We start from the raw sequence: 21,253 nt of genomic DNA, 5'->3' as shown, positions 1-21,253 counted from the left end.
TTTTTTAAATCTTTGTAGGTTGCTATGGGAATTTATCATGAAATTTCTGAACAAGAATATATCAATGCAATGTCCAATTTTGTTCAAAGGCTGTGTGGATGACCTCATATATAATTTTAATTAAATTTATGTACATTTAGAATGAAATCCCCATTATTCCCTATAGCGGAAAGCTTAGAGACCTGTGAACTTAAACAATTTTTAAAAAATCTCCCCTTTGCCCAATTTCTTTGAAATTTGGGTGATAGCTTCCACCCATTGGACACTACCACCCAACCCACTTTGGCCACAAAATTGAAGTCTCAATCTCCATATTTTTCAGGTCCACATCTGGGGAGAATTGTTTTGTACCTGAATCTGGGCAACTGAGCATAGGGGTGATTTGTTCTGACTACAAATTACCTGAATCAGCTAGATTCAGGTACAAATCGTTTTGTACACAACCAATTTTGATCTAACTGGGAGCTGCAGCAGATAGATGACTTGAACATTTTAGCCAGAGATGACAACATTCATGTGGAAAGGGATCTGGTGAATGTGTACAAGAAATTTCCTTTTCTGAGATCCAGGGGCAAATGCCAATCTCAATTTTTTTGCAAATATGAACTTTAGTTTTTTTATTCTAAAGCTTTAACAAAGTAAAGTGAATTTTAATTATTATTATTTTTAAAGCAGTATATAAATAAGCATAATAATTATTAAATTATTTGTAGTTGGTTTTTATTTCAAGGTTGCTTTAGTAAATGTTGCCGGCAAATATAGTCAATCACATCACTAGAACCAGCTTGGTTCAAGATGTAGTGTGATTTCATCATGTATAGTAAGTTACTTTTTGACTCTTGCCAAAACTTCATCAGAAATATGAGGATTGTTTTCTTTAAAGGCTAATTTTTTTCCTGGTAGTTTCCCCTGCAGCTCCCTTGCGCCTGGTTAACGGGCACAACAGATGTGAAGGCCGCCTTGAGGTGTACCATAATAGCAGCTGGGGAACGGTCTGTGATGACAGTTGGGACATAAGTGATGCACAGGTAGTCTGCAGAGAACTTGGATGTGGAGCTGCGCTGTCGGCACCAGGAAGTGCAAGATTTGGTCAAGGCTCAGGAAATATTGTCCTGGATGATGTACAGTGCAGGGGAAATGAATCTTCCCTATCTCACTGCCTTCGCTCACCCTGGGGAACCCACAACTGTGGCCATCACGAAGATGCAGGTGTCATCTGTCATTCAGGTATCCCTAGAATAACCTGTTATATAAATTTGTTTCTTAAACTTACAAATCAAATTTGATTTTTTAAATCTTTGTAGGTTGCTATGGGAATTTATCATGAAATTTCTGAACAAGAATATATCAATGCAATGCCCAATTTTGTTCAAAGGCTGTGTGGATGACCTCATATAAAATTTCAATTTAATTGATTTACATTCAGAATTTATTTTTTTTCATTTAAATACAGCATGTATACATTGTATACAAAATACAGAATGTTTATGTGTTGTACACAAAGTACAGAATTTTTACATTGTTCATTTAATTTTCTCATACATAGATAGCAACTGTCAAATAGTGATCATTCTTATCTAAATCTTTGGAAATTTAATTTGACACGTGTAGTTATTAAAAAGAATAAATATTCGTTTGCCTTCTCTTGTGCAGTTTGACAACAGAGATTATTGTTTTCTTTCAAATTTTATCTATTTGCTATTTCCAGCAGAAATATCCTTGCGCCTAGTTAATGGAAGCCGCAGTTGTGAAGGCCGCCTTGAAGTGTTCCATGATGGCTCCTGGGGAACAGTCTGTGATGATCTCTGGGACATAAGGGATGCAGATGTGGTATGCAGAGAGCTTGGATGTGGATCGGGCCAATCAGCTCCAGGAAGTGCCCGGTTTGGTCAAGGCTCAGGCAGTATCCTGCTCGACAGCGTGCAGTGCAGCGGAAATGAATCTTCCCTGTCTCAGTGCTCTCATGCACCATGGGGCACACATGACTGCAGCCATCAGGAAGATGCTGGTGTCGTCTGCTCAGGTATCCCTAAAGGATTCTAACCAGCTTTCAAGATAAATTCAATTTTTGAGCCTTTGCAGATCTTTGGCGGAGACTTAGTATGGAAAACATAAAGCAAACTCCTACCACAGTATTCATTCTAATAACCAGACTTAATGAACAGTCTAATTTACTAATATACAAGGTAATCACCTGCACAGAGTTCATGCATTCATGACAAATATGATATTTTACTGGTCATCCCTGTTGGCGATGCAGGTAAGATCAGGATGGAAAGCATCCATTTACTGGATAGTTTGCTCCATAAGGATGAGTTTGGTATCTTGTTTTTAAGCTTATTGTAGATCACGATCAGATGGTAACCTGTTGTAAATATCTGAAGATATTTCTTGTGAATTCAGATCCATTCAAAGTCATGTTTGCTTTACCTGATATAAAAATGCAAGACATTTTATGACATTTTCTTTAAAATGGAGTATGGATCATACTTTAAATCAATCTGAATGTGAAAGTATTCAATAACATAAACATACTTTGGATGAGACCTTTCAACCATAGGTGCCTGAGGGTATGGGGTTTTTAGTTTATGTTTAGCAAAGACAACCATATGGGGTTTAGAGTGGGGAGGACTTGGACAGTTAGGTAGCAGGTAATGGTTCGTTTCCGGACCAGAATCGAAGCGGAACGGACCAGTTCTCTCTGGCACCCCTTCACACACACACCCCAGTTTAGTACGGGGGTGTGTGTTAGTGATATATATATATATATATATATATATATATATATATATATATATATACACACACACACACACACACACACCCTTTAGGTGTCTTCCTCTAGGCCACGGGGAGGTGCTCTCTGTGTAAACAAGTTGGATCAGGACCTTTAAAAATATATTAACAGTACTAATATTATTTGCAGGAAACAGAGAACTGATAACTCATGGTAAGTTTTATATTCTTAATTACTTTATTAATTATGTCCTGATAAGGATAGGATTCATATCCTTGTGGTTGGATAATGTTAGGTTCTGACCCAATGTTCATGACTGAAAAGATGTAACCTTCTCAAATAATGTTCACCTTTTTTGCATCAGTTGTGTGTCTGGGTCAATTTCACCACTTACCCCAAATAGCAGATTGGTGCAAGCTGTAGTATATTTATTTATTTATTTATTTTATTATTAAAACTTTTATACCGCCCTTCCAAAAGGCTCAGGGCGGTTTACATTAAAACACCTTAAAATCAGTTAATAATTAAAATAAAAATTATAAAAAATAACAATGATTAACAATTAAAAACATCATAAAACTACAATTAAACAATCAAAACAATTTAAAAACAAATTTTTTAAAAAGCTGAGAAAGCCTGGCTGAAGAGATGTGTTTTCAGGTGTTTTCTGAAAATTGCCAGAGATGGGGAGGATCGTATCTCAGCAGGGAGCGCATTCCACAATCTCGGGGCAGAAGCCGAAAAGGCCTGTCTCTGTGTAGCCACCAAATGAGTTGGTGGCAACTGGAGACGGACCTCCTCAAGTGACCTCAGTGGCCGGTGGGGCTCATAGCGAAGAAGACGCTCTCTTAGATACCCAGGGCCTAAGCCGTTTAGGGCTTTATAAGTAATAACTAGCACTTTGTATTTTTCCCGGAAACCTACTGGCAGCCAGTGTAATTCCATCAACAAAGGAGTAATGTGGTCTCTCCGAGATGACCCAGAGACCAACCTGGCTGCCGCATTCTGGACCAACTGAAGTTTCCGGACTACGTACAAAGGAAGCCCCACGTAGAGCGCATTACAGAAGTCCAGTCTGGAGGTTACCAACAAATGTACCACTGTTTTGAAGTCATTGATCTCGAGAAATGGGCACAGCTGGCGTATCAGCCGAAGCTGATAGAAGGTACTCCTGGCCATCGAAGCTGATAGAAGGCACTCCTGGCCACCGCCTTAGCCTGAGAAACCAAGGAGAGACGTTGATCCAGAAGTACTCCCAGACTGCGAACCTGTTCCTTTTGGGGAAGTGTGACCCTGTCTAGAACAGGCAGATCAAAATCGTCTCTAGAGTTCTGACCCCGCACAATAAGTACCTCCGTCTTATCTGGATTCAGCTTCAGTTTATTCTCCCTCATCCAGCCCATTACTGCTTCCAGGCAGGCATTTAGGGAGGATATGCCAACTCCTAAAGAAGTTGACATGGAGAAGTAGATCTGGGTGTCATCAGCATACTGGTAACACCCAGCTCCAAATCCCCAGATGATCTCTTATTTAACAGAAATATGTAGGCACAGCTCTGACTGTTCCATGCATGCAGAGGATCAAGCCCCTAATTTTTGGAAATAATTATTTATTATTTATAGGCACTAAAAAACTGGCTGGACCTAGTATATTTTGAATTTTGAATTTTTTATTTTTTTTATTTTTTGCATTAATAGAATTACAGAACCACCACTCTTGAGATGCACTGCCCAAAGTTAGCTTGTTGAAACTGGTGACTGTAAGGTCCATCACTCATTTTTAAATTTCAAAACAGCCTTGGAATGGACCATGTGGGGAATGCAGTTATAAACACCTATTTGTAAAAATCTGTTTGTCTCCATCTATGTTTATGCACTGCGTTTGGTCAAATAAATCTGCAATCAAACTGAATTTGTATACTGTTGCTGCTGGCAGTCGTCCACGAGCACTGTGAACCCAGCAGTGGTAATGCAAAAGAATGATCATAACCTCTAACTCTTTAAAAATATACTATTAATATTATTAATCAAGTTGTGGAATATCCTTAGGAAAATAGGCATCCCAGAACATCTCATTGTTCTCATGAGAAACCTATATGCAGGGCAGGAAGCCACAGTCCAGACAGAACATGGTGCAACAGACTGGTTCCAGGTCAGCAAAGAAGTAAGACATGGCTGTAGACTTTCTCCCTCTTTATTCAATTTATATGCTGAATATATACTAAGAGAAACTGGATTGGAAGAAGATGAGCATGGTTTTAAAGTTGGAGGAAGAAACATCAATAACCTGCACTATGCTGATGATACCACTCTGATAGCTGAGAATGTGGATGATCTGCAAGCTCTAGTAATGAAAGTCAAGGAGCACAGTGAAAAAATGGGACTACAATTAATTGTAAAGAAGACTAAACTAATGACAACGGGTGCAGCAAACAGCCTCAGAATTGACAACAAAGACATAAAAGTAGTGGATAGCTTCTGCCTTTTAGGATCGACCATCAACAGTAAAGAATCCAGCAGACAAGAAATATGCCACAGACAAGCATTTGGTAGGGTTACAATGAAGGCCTTGGAAAGGATATTTAGATGCCGTGACGTGTCTACATCTACACAGATTAGAATTGTTCGGACAATGGTTTTCCCCGTGACACTCGGATGCGAAAGCTGGACCTTGAAGAAAGCATTGACGCTTTTGAACTTTGGTGCTGGAGAAGACGTTTGAGGATACCATGGACAGCCAGCAAAACAAACAAATGGATCCTAGAACAAATCAATCCAGAATTTTTACTCAAGGCAGAAATGACCAGGCTCAAACTATTATTCTTTGGACACATTATGCGAAGACCCAGCTCCCTTCAGAAGTCTATAATGCTGGGGAAAGTTGAAGAAAAGAGAAGAAGAGGACGACCAGCAGCAAGGTGGATGGACTCGATTACAACAGCAATGAATGCACGACTGAGAGACCTTAAAGGCCAAGTTGAAGACAGATCATCCTGGAGAGAATCTAGCTATGTGGTTGCTAAGAGTTGACACTGACTTGACAGCACTTAATCAATCAATCAGATCATGATCAGATAGTAGCCTATTGTAGATATCTGAAGACATTTCTTGTGAATTAAGATCCATTCAGAGCAGTTATTAATAGGAGCACCTGCAAACCTATCTTTGAAGTTTTCATTAAGTGAAGTGTTGGTGGCAGATCTAGCTAACCACATCACTATGACCAGCTTCCTTCAAGGCTTAGTGTAGCTCAGCTATGTATACAGAGCTCCAACTTACTTTTTGTATCTTGCCTAGCTAGACCTAATGGAATCATGATGACTGTAACTTTAAAAAGCTATATATTTTTTGTACTTTCCAATGAAGCTCCCTTGCGCCTTGTTAATGGAGGCAGGAATTGTGAAGGCCGCCTTGAGGTGTACCATGATGGCAGCTGGGGAACAGTCTGTGATGACAATTGGGACTTGAATGATGCACATGTAGTCTGCAGAGAACTTGGATGTGGAGCTGCGCTGTCTGCGCCAGGGAGTGCAAGGTTTGGTCAAGGTTCAAGAAATATCTTCCTGGATGATGTACAGTGCAGGGGAAATGAATCTTCCCTGTCTCATTGCCCTCACTCACCCTGGGGAACCCACAACTGTGGCCATCATGAAGACGCTGGTGTCATCTGCTCAGGTATTCCTAGGCTAATCTATTTTATTAGATATTTTATTAGAAACCTATTTTATTAGAAACCTGCTGGTTTAAGACCAGTGTTTAGGGTATCTCATTTTGGCTCAAACTCCGCAAAGCTGGTAAACTGGAAGCTGATGTGCCACGTGATCAGCGTAATGATTTGTGCAATGTCAGAAACTGTACTCAGTTAAACTTGCCTTCCATGCTCCCACACTTTCCCTTGGTCCAATTCAAGATGAGGATGGAGTGCCTGGCATTATCAAAGATGCCACAGGGTGTCCATGTGGGTGTATAAAGCAAATTGTAAACAAGCACAATTTGCGATGTTGCACACCATCATTATTATTATCAGTGGCGGAGCCAGGAAACGAAGACCCGAGTTCTTCCCCATCACCGGTGGCCCGTGCCATGTGTGCCAGTGACATCCCTTGATTTTACTGGCATCACGTGATGTTACGCACACGTGGGCATGGCCCGTTCACTGGAGGGCTGCACAAGTCCTCTGGATTTCATTCTCAGCCAGCATTTTCTGGCTGGGTGCATTTATTTCCCTTTCTCTCCCTTGATGGAGGGAAGGAAGAAAAATAAATGCACCCAGCCAGCAAACACCAGCTGGGAATGAGCTTTGGAAGGCTTGCACAGGCCCTCCAGTGACCAGGCCATGCCCCCTTTGTGTGTGACATCACTCACAAAAGAGGCTTAGCCCGGTTTCCGGAGGGCCCTCAGGAGCCTTCCAGAGCTCATTCCCAACAAGAGTTTGCTGACTGGGTGCATTCATTTCCCTTCCTCTCAGGGAGATAAAGGTAAATAAATGCACCCAGCCAACAAATGCCGCCTGAGGATGAACTATGGAAGGCTTGAGCAGCCCATCCGTGGCTCACAGCTGGGTTCTTGTACCCGTCCGCTCAATGGTGGCTCTGCCCCAATCATGATTGATCACCTGGTACTTCTGTTAAGGCATCAACCTTAGTTCCGATTTCCTGGATTTATGGCGCTTGAGCCAAAATGAATTTTACTTAACCCTGGTCTTAAACTGGCTCTTGGATATACCCCATGGACTTCAGGTTAAGAACCCGTGCTATAGAAGATATGTCCTGCAATTTCAATGTTAATGGAAAGGTTTCATGTACCATCTATTTTAAAAAGTTTTTCAACTACTTGACTCATATTTAGGCTTCATTTAAAAGAAGTATATATTGTATTTGTAATCCAAGTTAGTTCAAGATTTATTTCTGCTTTACCTGATATAAAAATGCAAGACATTTTATATCATTTTCTTTAAAAATGATACCAATATTTTGCTTGTCTTAAAGAGCGCTCATTGAGACTGGTTAATGGAAGCAGCAGGTGCGAAGGCCGCCTTGAAGTATTTCATGATGGCAGTTGGGGAACTGTCTGTGATGACCTTTGGGATGTGGAGGATGCAAATGTGGTATGCAGAGAACTTGGATGCGGACGAGGCATTAGAGCCGTACCTAACGCTCGCTTTGGTCAAGGCTCAGGCAGTATCGTCCTTGATAATGTAGAGTGCCATGGAAATGAATCTTCCCTGACTCTGTGTTCACATGCACCTTGGGGCAATCATAATTGTGGCCATCATGAAGATGCTGGTGTCATCTGCTCAGGTATTCATAGTTTAGTATAACTTCCTTCTAAATCAAATGCAGGGTTTGAGTCTTTGGTTCCTCTGCTCATTACATGGAGACCTGTGACTGGTGCTCTCAGAGTATCAAGCTTACTTTAAATCAATCTGAATGTAAAACTATACAATAACACGAACACATACTTTGGAGGAGACCTTTTAACCAGAGGTGCCTGAGGGTTGTTGTGGGGTTTTTTTGTGTGTTTTTGTGTTTTTGTTTGTTTTTTGTTTTTTTGGCAAAAACAACCATACCGGGTGGGGAGTGGGGAGAACTTGGACAGACAGGCATTGACTCTTTCTTTGCACTTTCATAATTATCCCTCTGAAACATCAATATGCCCCTAAGGCTATTATTTTGCTTCAGGCCAGTCATGTAGAGGACAAGTGAACGCAAAAATTTTGTATGTGATCAAAGTGTTTCAGATTGTTCTCTTTTCAGAGACTCTTGTGGATCCTTGTTGACAGCCTTATTTAAGGGATGTCATTTGTTTGAAAGATACATAAAATCCACAGCAAAAGGAGCAGTCCAAAATGCACGGGGTACATACCACTTGGGGAGTACTTTTTGAGCACTTTAAGGAGTACTCTTTCATTTGCTTCTTTCCTTTTCAGTGCTTCCTGCTACCATGTTTGCTCAGGCCTGTGGTTACTATCATGCACTGTGACTATGCCTTTGATCTGCATGGGAATGGGGAAATTGCCCCAAATTGGGTACAAACATGGATACAGCAATAAGAAATTTTAGTATGGTTATTGTGGATAAAGGCAGATCAGATTTAAAGTACCCAAAAGAGAGCAAAGGAGCCTAGGGCAGATTTCTTCGGTGGGAGGGAGATTACGTTTATTAAAGAACATAAGTACACAAGACAAAGCAGCCATTAGCAACCTCTTGGAGCGCCAGACAGAAGTGGCAAACTTCAAGATGCTCATCCTTAAGCAGAGCACCAATGAATGCAAGATTGAGATTACCCTAGCATAGAGAACAGCAGGAGAGAGATGAAGATGACAGCAAAAGCAATGATAGAGATCGAGTTACAATCAATATACTTCTCCTAGCTTCTAAGTGGGTGGTGAATGCTGATTTCAAAGTTGTCAGCTAACCAAGGGGAGAAAAGGGATGGATAGGTTTTGCAGTAAGTTCTGGAGCTGGCTTGAGTTGCCCGGGTAGTCCAGAATAAAAGTATGGGGTTTCATGCTGACCCACTTCAGGGATAACTCAACCTCAGTGGAAGTGGCAGGGAAGGGGAAAGGGAGCTAAGTCAGCAGGATTTCTGGCATTATGAAAAAGCACCTCAGAGCCACCATTTCCCCCAGCAGAAACAGATTTAAGGAAGATACCCCAGGAACTATCCAACCAAAGTCTGTAGCACAAACTTGGGGCACATGGAGGTATCTAGGGCACAAGGGGGAAAGCACAAATGCTTTGCAGTTTCTCTTCCCCCCCCCATGGATCACACAGACTAAGGCAAAAGCACCGTCCTTTATAGGGATTTTCTGCCCTGAGGGGCAGGTTAGATGGGGCTGCCCATTCTGAAAATGGCTAAAAACAGAAGTTTGGCTGAGTTAGGGCTAGTGCTACCCATTGCTCCTATTCAGGTAACTGTACCAACAATAGGCTGGTATTTTTGACTAACTTTATTAGTAAATGATTGGAGATGCTCCAGCAATTATTCTGGGATTAAAAACAATTATTCATTGTTTTTGCTTCTGTGAGAAGGGAGACTACCCCCAGAAAAGCATCAGCAACTCACATTGTTGCCAGATCTGCTTATTCCCTCAAGCAGGCTTGCTGATTTAGTGCCTATGCCCTTATCAGACCATGGTGGCTCTTCATCCAGCCCTTTCCTTAGTTAGACTGGTATTGCCATTCTTAGCCCTTTGCAATTTCTTTTCTTTATTTCTGGGGCACTAGGAAGGCCAAATCATGCCGACTGCATACCTACATTTAGGACCAAATAATGGAGGCAATGTAGCTGTGAAAAGAAAAAGAGAGAGGGAAAGTGGGCAGAGGCTGGCTGCTCTTAACTCTCCCCTTTGTCACTTCTTTTGAATGGATGAACCCCCAGTCTCTACTCTACCTGCTCACGCCAGTTCGGCACATTGTTTTTTGAACAAGAAGGAAGCACGTCTAGGCACTTTCCAGATTAGACCCTGCAACAGGGTCACGACGTATCACTGAAGTGTGCTTCCACACTTCCACACTGGAGTGTGCTTCCACACTTCCTGTGTTGTGACACCACAGTCCTGGAGCTGACAGCAGCGTTCATATTTCGGATGCCTTGTTTCAAATTTAATTGCTGCGATTTAGTGCTATTACGTCGTTTATCCAGCATTAAAAAGTTGTTGTTTTTTCGGGTTGTTAGTTTTCGTGAGACTGCTCCCCCTGCAGGTTTTACATTTTGAATGTGATTTGCCCGAATGAGGCATTTAGCCACTTTTAAGCAGCTGATCTGGAAAGCGCCCTGGTAGGAAGATTGGTTTTAAAGAACACTTTTGTGTGATTGTGTAGTGCTTGCTCTGAAACTTATTAGAGAATTGGTACCGGCCCGTTTAATCATATCCCTTCATGCTGCTTTGCTTATATTAATAATTATATTAAGTTTATATTAATAAACTTCCCAGCAGCCGCTATTAGTGCTTCAGGAGAAAGCTACAGATATCTGGGCTATACCCTAACTTTTCAATTGCAATTCTGAGTGGAGGAGTAACAGAGGAAGACAGAGCAGAGCAGAGCAGAAGAGAACCAGAGCAGAGGGAGGTTTATTCCCAGTTGGGATCATGATGCCAGCTGGCAAGGACATTTCCCCACTCCCAGCTGATATCTATCTGCACAAGGTAAAATGTCTGGTAGAACCAGAGCTAAGCATCTGTCTTCTTTATTGAGTGGAGGAGTAACAGAGGGAAAGAGAGCAGAGCAGAAAAGAACCAGAGCAGAGGATTCTCATTTTTTAAAAAGGTTAGAGTATCTTACCAGGGGCGTAACTACCATTAGGCAAGGGGAGGCAGTCGTCTTGGGGCCCCACTGCCTCAAGGGGCCCCCCAGAGGTACATCACATGACTCCCCACCCGCCCATGTTGCAACCCCTATGAATTATGTTGAGTCTCTTGGAGATCAGCAGGAGCAGAGAGTAAAAAAACTAGATTCAAAGTGAACTAGATATTCACCTAGATATACACTAGATATAATGGGGATGTGAGTGTGAGTGCACGATATAGTGTGAAGTGTGTTTGTGTGCGTGTATCAGCGAGGGGCCCATTTTAAAATCTTGTCTCTGGGCCCCCTCCAACCTTGCTACGCCCCTGTATCTTACAACTGTGTAAGATACACAATAAACAATAAAATATTGTTGTTTGTGGTCTATGGAGTATATCTAGAAAGTTTGTGTGAATGTTATCCCTCCTTCTATTGCTGTAACTTTGTTGTCCACCCTTTCTACAAAAAATTACAAAGGTACCCTTGTGCTCATGTCAAATGGCTGCTAAAGAATCGCAGAATCTATTTGGAGAGGAAGCAAAAAGGACATGGCAAAGATATTCAGCATAGCAGAGAACAGTAAATTCAGGAGGCAAAGTGCAGCTTGAAGAAGAAAGTTCAGGATTAGAAAGAATTAAGCATAAATTTTTCAAGGAATCTAACAAACCAATAAAACCTAAAATCAAGTTCTGTACCATATTTACCCAGATAGAAGATATCCCTGAATTTAAGATGAGCCTTAAAAAATAGAGGTTAAATACAGGTTATTATATCTGTATTTAACTTCTGTTTTTATACAGGTTATACCTGCATTTACCCAAAAGGAACAACACTCTGCATTTAAAATGACCCCTCAATTTCTAATATCAAAGGAGGGGACTAGTCTTGGATTCAGGTAAATACAGTAATTATGATAATCTGAAATATAACAAACTCAGTTCCTGAGGTTATTGCAACATTAAAGTTCTACAGTATCTGTATGACAGGCAAATAAAATGAATTATTGCCTTCAACATCTTGCCCAAATTAACAATGCTATTGTTGTGTTCTCTCTTCACAGGTGTAGTGTAAACTTTCAGACCTGGTAAGTTTCTCATGGGTTCCCGAACAGCTTTGGACTTGCACAGAATAGGAGGGAATATTTGCTATAAGTGGCTCATAGTTTCCAGTTCCATGCTTCTCTGTAGTATCTGAATTCTTGCATCTTCCCACCACCATGGTAATGAGATATGTTAGGCTATCCCACAGGTGCAACATTGATTCAGGGAGGCTTCAGAGGAAGGAGGGGGAAAGGGAGGTGGGGTAAATATGGGAACAATATGTGCACACGGTGATGAAGATTTTATTTATATATTTGTTGCATTTTATGCTGCTTTTCTGCCTTGACAAAGGCACCCAAAGCAGTATACAATATTAAAGAGCGAAACAAGATGTGACATAAGATTTACAAAGTATGGTTATCTCAGGCTGTTGATGGTCTTTTTAAGAGCTGAGGACAAGAGCCTCCAGACCTGGGCACTTTCTTTCTTGTCTTCCTCTCTGGTCACATAAGTCTTTCAGTCCTCCTTGGAAGGTGGGGGCGGGGCTGACCCAAACAGGCCTCACAGGGCAGTGCTGGCAACTATGTAGATGCCAGGGTCATCTGTTCATTAGTTGGTTTGCTTCAAAGATAAAGGAGATGCCTTGTTGTTAGTGTTAAGAATTCAAACTGGTTTTCATTTAGGGCATCAGAACAGAAACTAAATGAAGTGCTCAATTAATCAGTTAGTGAAGCAGGCTGAGGATTTTGACATGATGGACAAAATTGCTCATAATGACTTGTTTAAGAAATCTTCAAAATTTGTCTAGAAATATTTGTATTTTCACTTGTAAATCACTGCTCTCTCTCTTTTCCCCCCAGAACAGTATTCATTACTACAATCTGCAAAATAAGATGTGAGGTCACCAGAAAATCTGGTCTTTATACTTACTACTGTATTCTTGTAGGCTTCAACTTGATCTTGTCAATCTCTACTTTGGGATACCCAAGTTTAATCCATACTGTTTCATCATGGGCTTCTTCAGTGCTCGGTTTTGATTTTGTAACTGTTAACTTTTAAATAAAGGCTTATCAGTAATATAGGTTTCAGCTCTCAGTATTCTGGGGAGGTCCTCTGTTTCATATTCACAAGTTTGCAGCTAAAATGTATTGTTATTTGCTATTGCTGTTTTATGGCATTTGGTTTTTAATTCGCAACAACCATGTGAGAAAAGGTAACACTGGTGACACCAATATCTATCTAGTGAAAATGAACAGCAAAGGACATTTCTGGGAAAGAATGTTGTTTCTTTCAGAAAGAAACATAACAGTATTTTTCACATTAATGTTTCTGTCCTAAATAAAAACAATGTTTACCCTCGATAGGTAAAACAGCAGAGCACTAAGGAATGAGCGCATACTCCAGTTACATAGTAGGTAGCAGAGGATGGTTTAGTTGTTGCAGCTATTTAGAGAAAACACATGAAGATCCTTGTAGAACTAAATACTAAATATTTATTGGTTAAATACATTTCGATAGGAAAGACCTAAAACTAATCTAAAAGACTACATAATGGATAGGTAAGGAGAGAGAGAGAGATGTTTCTATCTGCTCTCTAGGAGGAAAGGAAGGATTGTGACTCAGCAGAGGAAGTGCGGAAGAGTCAGATCAGGGGTCATAGAGTAGAGACAGGTAGAACAATCACAGAGACCTTTATTCGCTATCTCTACTCCCAATGCCCCTAGTGGTCATTAGGATAGTTGGTGCAAAAGGTCGATGCACTGGAAGTCCATCTCCAACAGTATCCTGAGAACATGAGTCTATCGATCAGGTGGGCTCAAGAGCAGAGACAAAAGAGCAGAATCAAGAGAGGTTCCCTAACTTACTACCTCTACTCCTAAAGCCTCTAGTAGTCAGTAGGATAAACAAGTGCTTGAGTTAAATCTCCAACCTGTCTAATATTCAAACTCTGTTCTTTTCCTCTATGAAACTGGTGTTGAAATACAATCATATAATTGCTGTCACACATTTTAGCATTGCAGTTCTGTACTAAGCAGCTTACTTAAAAGTAGGCTTAATTAAAAACTGTTAAGCTATTCCCATGACTGGCAAAAACTGGGCTAGGGAAGCCTAGCCCGATTTCTCCCGATCGTGAATAGCAACGGGAGCGGAACAGCTCCCAGCGGCGGCTAGCCTGCTTACAGAATCCACTGATAAACCCGGGTTTTGGGTGCTCGCCACACTGACTCATGAGTAGCCTCCCTCCTGGGAGGCTACAACAAGCCTCCCAGTGTCAGGAGTCTCCCCAAAAGACACTGTGCACTCACGCTGTGCCTTATGGGTCTTCTGGGGGCCAGGAGGCCCCTGAACCCTGCCGCCCCAACTGGCTCTGTGATGGAGCTGGTAATCATCTGGGCAGCTGATCCAGCCACCCAGGGAGGGCTCCATGATAGTCTGCTTCCTCCTCACAAAAGAGAGTGGCCACCTTACGCGATCGTATCGCTTCATTGAATACTTAGATTCCAGTTTTCTGTTATAATTTATTCCCATAAATGTTTATGCCAGAGTGAACAAGATGGCAACTGCTTTTAGGTAGGTAATGCAATCCTTTTAACATGATCCCTTCTTTCATGAACCGGGAAACTTTCCCCCCCTATCAAAAATGGTTGAATAAATATACTCAGAACTGCCTTTATTTTCATTAGATTGTTTCCAATGCTCTTGACATTTATTTAAATGTTGACTTAAAAACATACCTAGTAGACTCCCCACCCCCCCGCAAAAAAAATAAATCCACAGAGTTCTTTCATATGGGGGAAAATTGGGTTTACATTTTTCACAAATTTCCCTGTATGACTAAGATAATTACAGTCTCACATATTTAATACAGAAGAAACCTCAGTACTCTCCACACCTCTCTAATAACATGGAAATGAAAAGGAATCACAAGGGTGGACCAATGACATGGTTTTCCCGCAAGTGAATGCTGCCCAGCTTGCTGGAAGGGGGAACAATTTCCAAAGAAGCCTTGAGAGAAGAAACTCCTATACCACTGCAGTAACATGTGAACTGGATACTTCACAAAAGTCTTTCTTCTAACTCTCTTGAGCTGTTCAAGAAGGTTAGCAGAAGCACTTTCCTAGACCTTCTACCAAGTCAATAAGGCTGCCACCTCCCCTTGATTTTTGGGTATTTACCTGATTTTAAGCATGTTCCCTGGTACCCAGCCAGCCCATTAGCTTGCCCAGGTTCTGAGCTTTCTTGCTTTCTTGCTTGCTTTTAAAGCTAAGCTCTAGTCCTTGTAGAAGTGACGTTAAGGTGCAAAAGGTGTGGTAGCTATTGTTCATATATGAGTAATCAAAAAATGGTAAAGAGTCCTGTAGCTCCTTGAAGATAACCTCATTTGTTTCAGCATAAGCTTGCATGGATTTAACAGATTCAAAAGAGAGTTTTAATTCTCTGGATTTCCTAGAGCACACAAGATTTTTTCTTCTTCTACTGAGCAGTGCCATCTAGTGAACACTTAAACTCATAACAGTATATCTAAAATACCAAATCCTTATGACTCAAAATAATGGAAGAAAAGAACAGCTCATGTTTTGGGACAACAAATGGAAGCAGGAAAATACATGTCTTCAGATCTCAACCGTGTGTGTGTGTGTGTGTGTGTGTGTAGAGAGAGCAAATTTATTGACCACCTGACTTCCAAAGACTGGAGGAAATTTACATATATCAAAACAACAACTACAAGAGGGGACACACACATACCTAAAAGCCTGGCAAAATAAATTAGTTTTCCAACGCCTCTTAAAGGTCAGAAGGGAGGTGGCATTACGAATCTCAGGAGACAGGGTGTTCCATAAGGAGGGGGCTGCAACAGAGAAGGCCCTCTGCACAATCTCTATAGCCCATCTGTTTTCACAAGGATCCAAACCCCAATTGTCTGATAATTCAAAAACTCTGACATACAGCAAGGCTAAATTCAGACATAACATAAAACCATAGTGAAACAGGGCAGAGGTTGGAACTCCATTATGTCCAAATTCATGAAACTGCAGTTCTGAGCCAAAAGCCACCTGCAATTTCCCTCACCAAACTCAAATGTGAACCTTTGGTTTGCACTAAGGTTCACTGCTGAGACCTCAAGTTTGTATGCCAAAGTGTTACATCTGATCCCAGACACCACCATAACTGTGGTTTCATGCTGATTTTCAGTCATAGAGGTGGTGGCACAAACGTGCTCAGAAACATGGCCACTCTTGCTGGCCACCTCTCCAAGCACCAGCCCTTCCCTTCCTGTCACCTATCCAGCTATAGAGTTGCCCAGCAACAGAGACACCACCACATCCCATCCCAGACTTATAAGCCTCTCAAGTCACACAGGGGCATTTCTTCTCCCTGCTCTGTCACTTGTTCCCACCATCTGGCAAGCAGAAGGGAAAGGAGATGGGATGACAGCATAGGCTCTAAGTGAAGGAAGTGACAACAATGTATGTTCACAATCACAAACATTCCAGGTGGCAACATAAGCCGGGCACCTCAACACAGTGGCAGGAGGGAAACATTTGGTGTGGGTGGGAGTGCCCAGGGTCAGGTTTAAAAGGCAGCCCCAAGCAGGGATTCTTGAGCAGTCAAGTCCTATTTTTTTCACAGAAAGATTGAAGAAGGGGGACCTGGATTTCAAAGGAATAGGGCAAAGGGCTGATTTCTTAGGAATTGTTGAAGTTTATGCTTCTTTAAGGTCCCCCCCCCAGGGAATAATGGAGGTTTCAGCAGACCCATAATTCCACCTGGGGGGCACTGGGGTGGCTGGGGGTGAGTGGTGGTGTAGTGCACATAGGGTGCCAACCGCCCCCATGGGTTGCTAACCCATGGGGTGCTGGATTCTGTTGTTTCTGAGGTGTTCTGAGTGTAGATTCTCTGGTAGCATATGAGATTTTCAACAACAAACCATGAATCCACTCTCTTATGCTACCAGAGAATCAGAATCTACACTCATAACATCTCAGAAACAACAGAACCCTGTACCTCATGGGTTAGCAACCCATGGGGGTGGTTGGCACCTTATGTGCTCTACACCACCACTCGCTCTGGGACACCCTTTTGACCCCCAAGTGCAGTTATGGGGCAGGAATTATGGAGGTCCATCATTCCCTATGAGGAAGAACTTTACAGACATGCAAACTCCATTACATCTTTAAAAATCAGCCCTCTGCCCAATTCCTTTGAAATAATTCTGGCAGCTTCCTTGCCCCCACTGGGCACTACCACCCACCCTACTCTGCTCTGGGGCACCCCTTTCCCCCCACCATGAAGCTATGCATTTGCTGAAACCTCCATTCTTCCCTATGGGAAAAATCCAATACTTCAAAATTTCACCAAAAATCAGCCCTTTGCCCAGTTCCTCTGAAATTTGGGTGGTAGTTTCCACCCATTGGGAACTACCACCTCCACCCACTAGTTTCCCCCCAGGGCCATTTTTTAAAATCCAAAATGTTTCAGATTTTGCAATTTCGAACAAAGAACAAAATGGGGGTGTTTTGGATTCGGGCCAAAAACAAAACAGGAAGAAAAAAACACACAACCCTAGTAGCTTGTCTTTCTCTTATATGATGGAATTGCTCAATGTAAGACTATAATCCAAACACTAAGAAGTAAGAAATTGTCTACTGGCCATTGTATTCATGAAATGAATGAAATATGTAATCAACAGTGTTGAAATGAACTGATGGACTGGAAGGAAAGAAAGGGCAGGGAGTTCTCAGGATTTCCTACACTGAGCAATACCACTCATGAAACCCATGCATGCCAATCAACTAAACTTTAACCAAGCTCCCTTTGTTGAATAAATAGGTTTAACGGATGTTTTGAAAGAAGATGTTATTAAAGGAAACTTGTTAATGAACATGCAAATACCACAAAGGTCAGTCTTGATGTCACTTGCTTCTCTTCCCACTTTTGCTGATTTAGATTTATCTGGATTAATGATGAAGCACTTTTGTTTTTAATAGGGAGTTTAATGCCTGTGCAGAATGCCAGAAAGTGCATTATTGATTGTTCTTCACAGTTGCAATTTTCTTCTCTTTAAAATCTTTAATCAAATTAAATTCTGCTGCCATAACCATCTGATCTCAGGCTAGTTACTAACAAAATACAGTCACCATGCTCATAAGAGTTTGGTGGACAGAAAGAGTGGCGGGGGTAAGCCCCAGTTCTTAAATCCAATAGAGACACCATTTTTATGTACAGATTAAACATTCCAGACCTTATGCTTATGGTCTTGTGGAGACCTAGGGGTCTGATAAGAACATACAAAAAGTCTTCCTGGATTAGATCCAAGTTCTATCTAGTTCAGCACTCCATACAGGGTTGCCCATTCTGACTGAAGTTCTTCTTGTATATCCCCCCCCCCGCCCCAAGTGTTTTTCCCAATATTTTTCACAATATCAAGTCATAATATTGACTTACCCAGGGTTGATGATTTCATAGTCACCTGGAGATTTATGCTGATTCCTAAATACCCCACTAGTGGAGGGTTACCATACCACCCCTCCAGGACTGACCTGGAGTCTCTAGGCATTGGTATCAATCTCCAGGAGACTATTGGAAGCAGTCCTGAGGATTTTTGATGACCTGATATTGTGTAATGGGGAAAAATGAAATAAAATGTTCAGGAATAGCTTTAGTCAAGAGTTGGCAACCTTACTATCCTTCATGATAGATTGGAATGTAATGGGCTTTTTATTACCTCAGCTTTGTGATTACCACTTCTACATGTCTATTTCTCCTCAGCTACAGTCCAGTCATGAGGTCAGAACCCTTCATGTGAGTGGACTGTACAATATGGTAAGACCACACACCAGCATATTCACACAAGTAACTTAGGAATCACTCCATTTCTTGAGCCTGTGAAGCAGCTATGCGAGAAATTTGATTGGTTTCCTGAGAGTAACAGTAAGGTTGCGTAGCTACTGTAGTTCTTTCAACAATACAAGGAATCCATGGTTTAGACAGAGAGTATTTTCCAGCAGTCTTTAGCTTGGATTTGAAGCACCATGGCAGTAGCTCCAGTTTTGGAACTGGGTTTTCCTACCCCCACTATCATGTTCTCAACCAGGTGTGTAGCAAGGCTGGAGAGGGCCCTGGGACAAAAAGTGAAGCCCAAAAAGTGGCCCTTGCTCTCTGCCTTCTTCTTCACAGAGATGTGAGAAGAAAGCAAAGAGCAACCTGGTGGGGCCCCCTCCATCAGGGGCCTAGGGACTCCCCCCCACACACACACACCCTGCTCTATTCAGTTAGGAACATAGGAAGCTGCCATATACTGAGTCAGACCATTGGTCTCGCAACCTCAGATATCTACACAGACGGGCAGCGGTTTCTCCAAGGCTGCAGGCAGGAATCTCTCTCAGCCTTATCTTGGAGATGCCAGGGAAGGAATTTGGAACCTTCCCAGAGCAGCTTCATCCCCTGAGGGGAATATCTTACAGTGCTCACACTTTTAGTCTCCCTTTCATATGCAACCAGGGTGGGCCCTGTTTAGCTAAGGGGACAAGTCATACTTGCTACCACAAGACCAGCTCACCTATCTTTTTCTTTTTTAAAGGAACATAGGAAGCTGCCATATATTGAGTCAGACCATAGATCCATCTAGCTCAGTATTGTCTAGGCAGACTGGCAGTGGCTTCTCCAAGGTTGCAGGCAGGAATCTCTCTCTGCCCCATATTGGAGATCCCAGGGAGGGAACTTGGAAGCTTCTGCTCTTCCCACAGCGGCTCTATCCCCTAATGAGAATATCCTTACAATGCTCACACATCAAGTCTCCCATTCATATGCAACCAGGGCAGACCCTGCTTAGCTAAGGGGGACAAGTCATGCTTGCTACCACAAGACCAGCTCTACATCTGTATTGTGGCCTTCTGTGCCACATAAATGATCTCGAGACCCTCCAGAATTGTGTACACTGAAACATGGGGGTCTGCAAACAGGAGCACCTAAGGGCAAGTGGGAGGTACCAGAAGATTTAAGGTGACCTGCAGATATGATCAGTATACCAGCAATCTGAAGAGGAAAAAACCTAAGCCCCTAAGAAATTAACCTAAACCTAAGAAATTAACAGAAGGGTGGCAAGAGCTAATGGAACTTGATGGCGATGATGAGGGAAGGAATGGCTTGAGCAAAAAGAGTAGGACATATCTCAGCTTTAAGAATACTCCCTCAAGACAGTCACAACTCCTTCTACTTCTAAGGGATTTAACATTGGAGTTTCCCAGCTCACACTATTATTCACTGCTCTACACCAGAATTTTTTTTAACTACAATTAAGATATAACACATAAAAGCTGTACTTCACAAACGCCATACAGTGTATTAGTCCTGAAGAAGAGTAACCTGCAATAAGTGTATAATGGATTGAAGCCAAATATTTGCAGAGACATTTGTGAGCATTAAGGTCACAATACTACCATTATACATTCAAAGAATCCCACTTCATTGGTATCGCAAGGATATCCACCTAGAGCCTTTGGAGCCTCTAATACAAAAGATTACTGGATAGAATACAAGTTTATTGCAGTTAATAGACCAGAAGTGGAAATAAGCAACAGTGCTCGTTATATGTTATTTTATTTGTTATTTCATTATTGTTAACTGCTTTGGGGGATTTTTAAAAACCAAAAATCTGCTGTTCTTGAAAGCTAGGCCTTAGTGTCTTCCCACAAAAAGAGCATGAAAACCCCTGACCGAAAGGAACACTCGTATACATTTAAATGTTGCCAATAAACATGAGCACACTTTAAAGAAGTTCTTTTTAAAAAGTTCTTATTATTATTATTATTATTATTATTATTATTATTATTATTATTATTAATTCGATTTCTATACCACCCTTCCAAAAATGGCTCAGAGCAGTTTACAAAGAGAGATAACAAACAAATAAGATGGCTCCCTGTCCCCAAAGGGCTCACATTCTAAAAAGAAACATAAGACACACACCAGCAACAGTCACTGGAGGTACTGTGCTGGGGGTGGATAGGGCCAGTTACTCTCCCCCTGCTAAATAAAGAGAATCACCACGGTAAAACGTGCCTCTTTGCCCAGTTAGCAGAACTTCTTTAAAGTTCTTTTTTAATCCATCAGAGTTAAGATAAAGGTAAAGTTGTTTTACGGAATCGGTGTTGTTAAGATAGTTAATGTTTAACCACTAGTACC

The 21,253-nt window shown here is 41.6% G+C and overlaps 1 protein-coding gene across 1 annotated transcript in view; it reads left to right on the top strand.

Annotated features, from left to right (window-relative positions):
• The window catches only part of DMBT1 (deleted in malignant brain tumors 1), a 92,766-nt gene that overhangs the window by 49,677 nt on the left and 21,836 nt on the right, over positions 1–21,253 (top strand). Inside the window, 4 exon segments of the mRNA XM_053308984.1 lie at positions 916–1,245; positions 1,712–2,035; positions 6,106–6,411; positions 7,725–8,036. Of these exon segments, the coding sequence (XP_053164959.1) occupies positions 916–1,245; positions 1,712–2,035; positions 6,106–6,411; positions 7,725–8,036 (1,272 nt within the window).

Source organism: Hemicordylus capensis, chromosome 3 (genome assembly GCF_027244095.1).
Source record: "Hemicordylus capensis ecotype Gifberg chromosome 3, rHemCap1.1.pri, whole genome shotgun sequence".
Lineage (NCBI taxonomy): Eukaryota > Metazoa > Chordata > Lepidosauria > Squamata > Cordylidae > Hemicordylus > Hemicordylus capensis.
The sequence above is the reverse complement of the archived record's forward strand: the minus strand, read 5'-3'. Positions and strand labels throughout refer to the sequence as shown.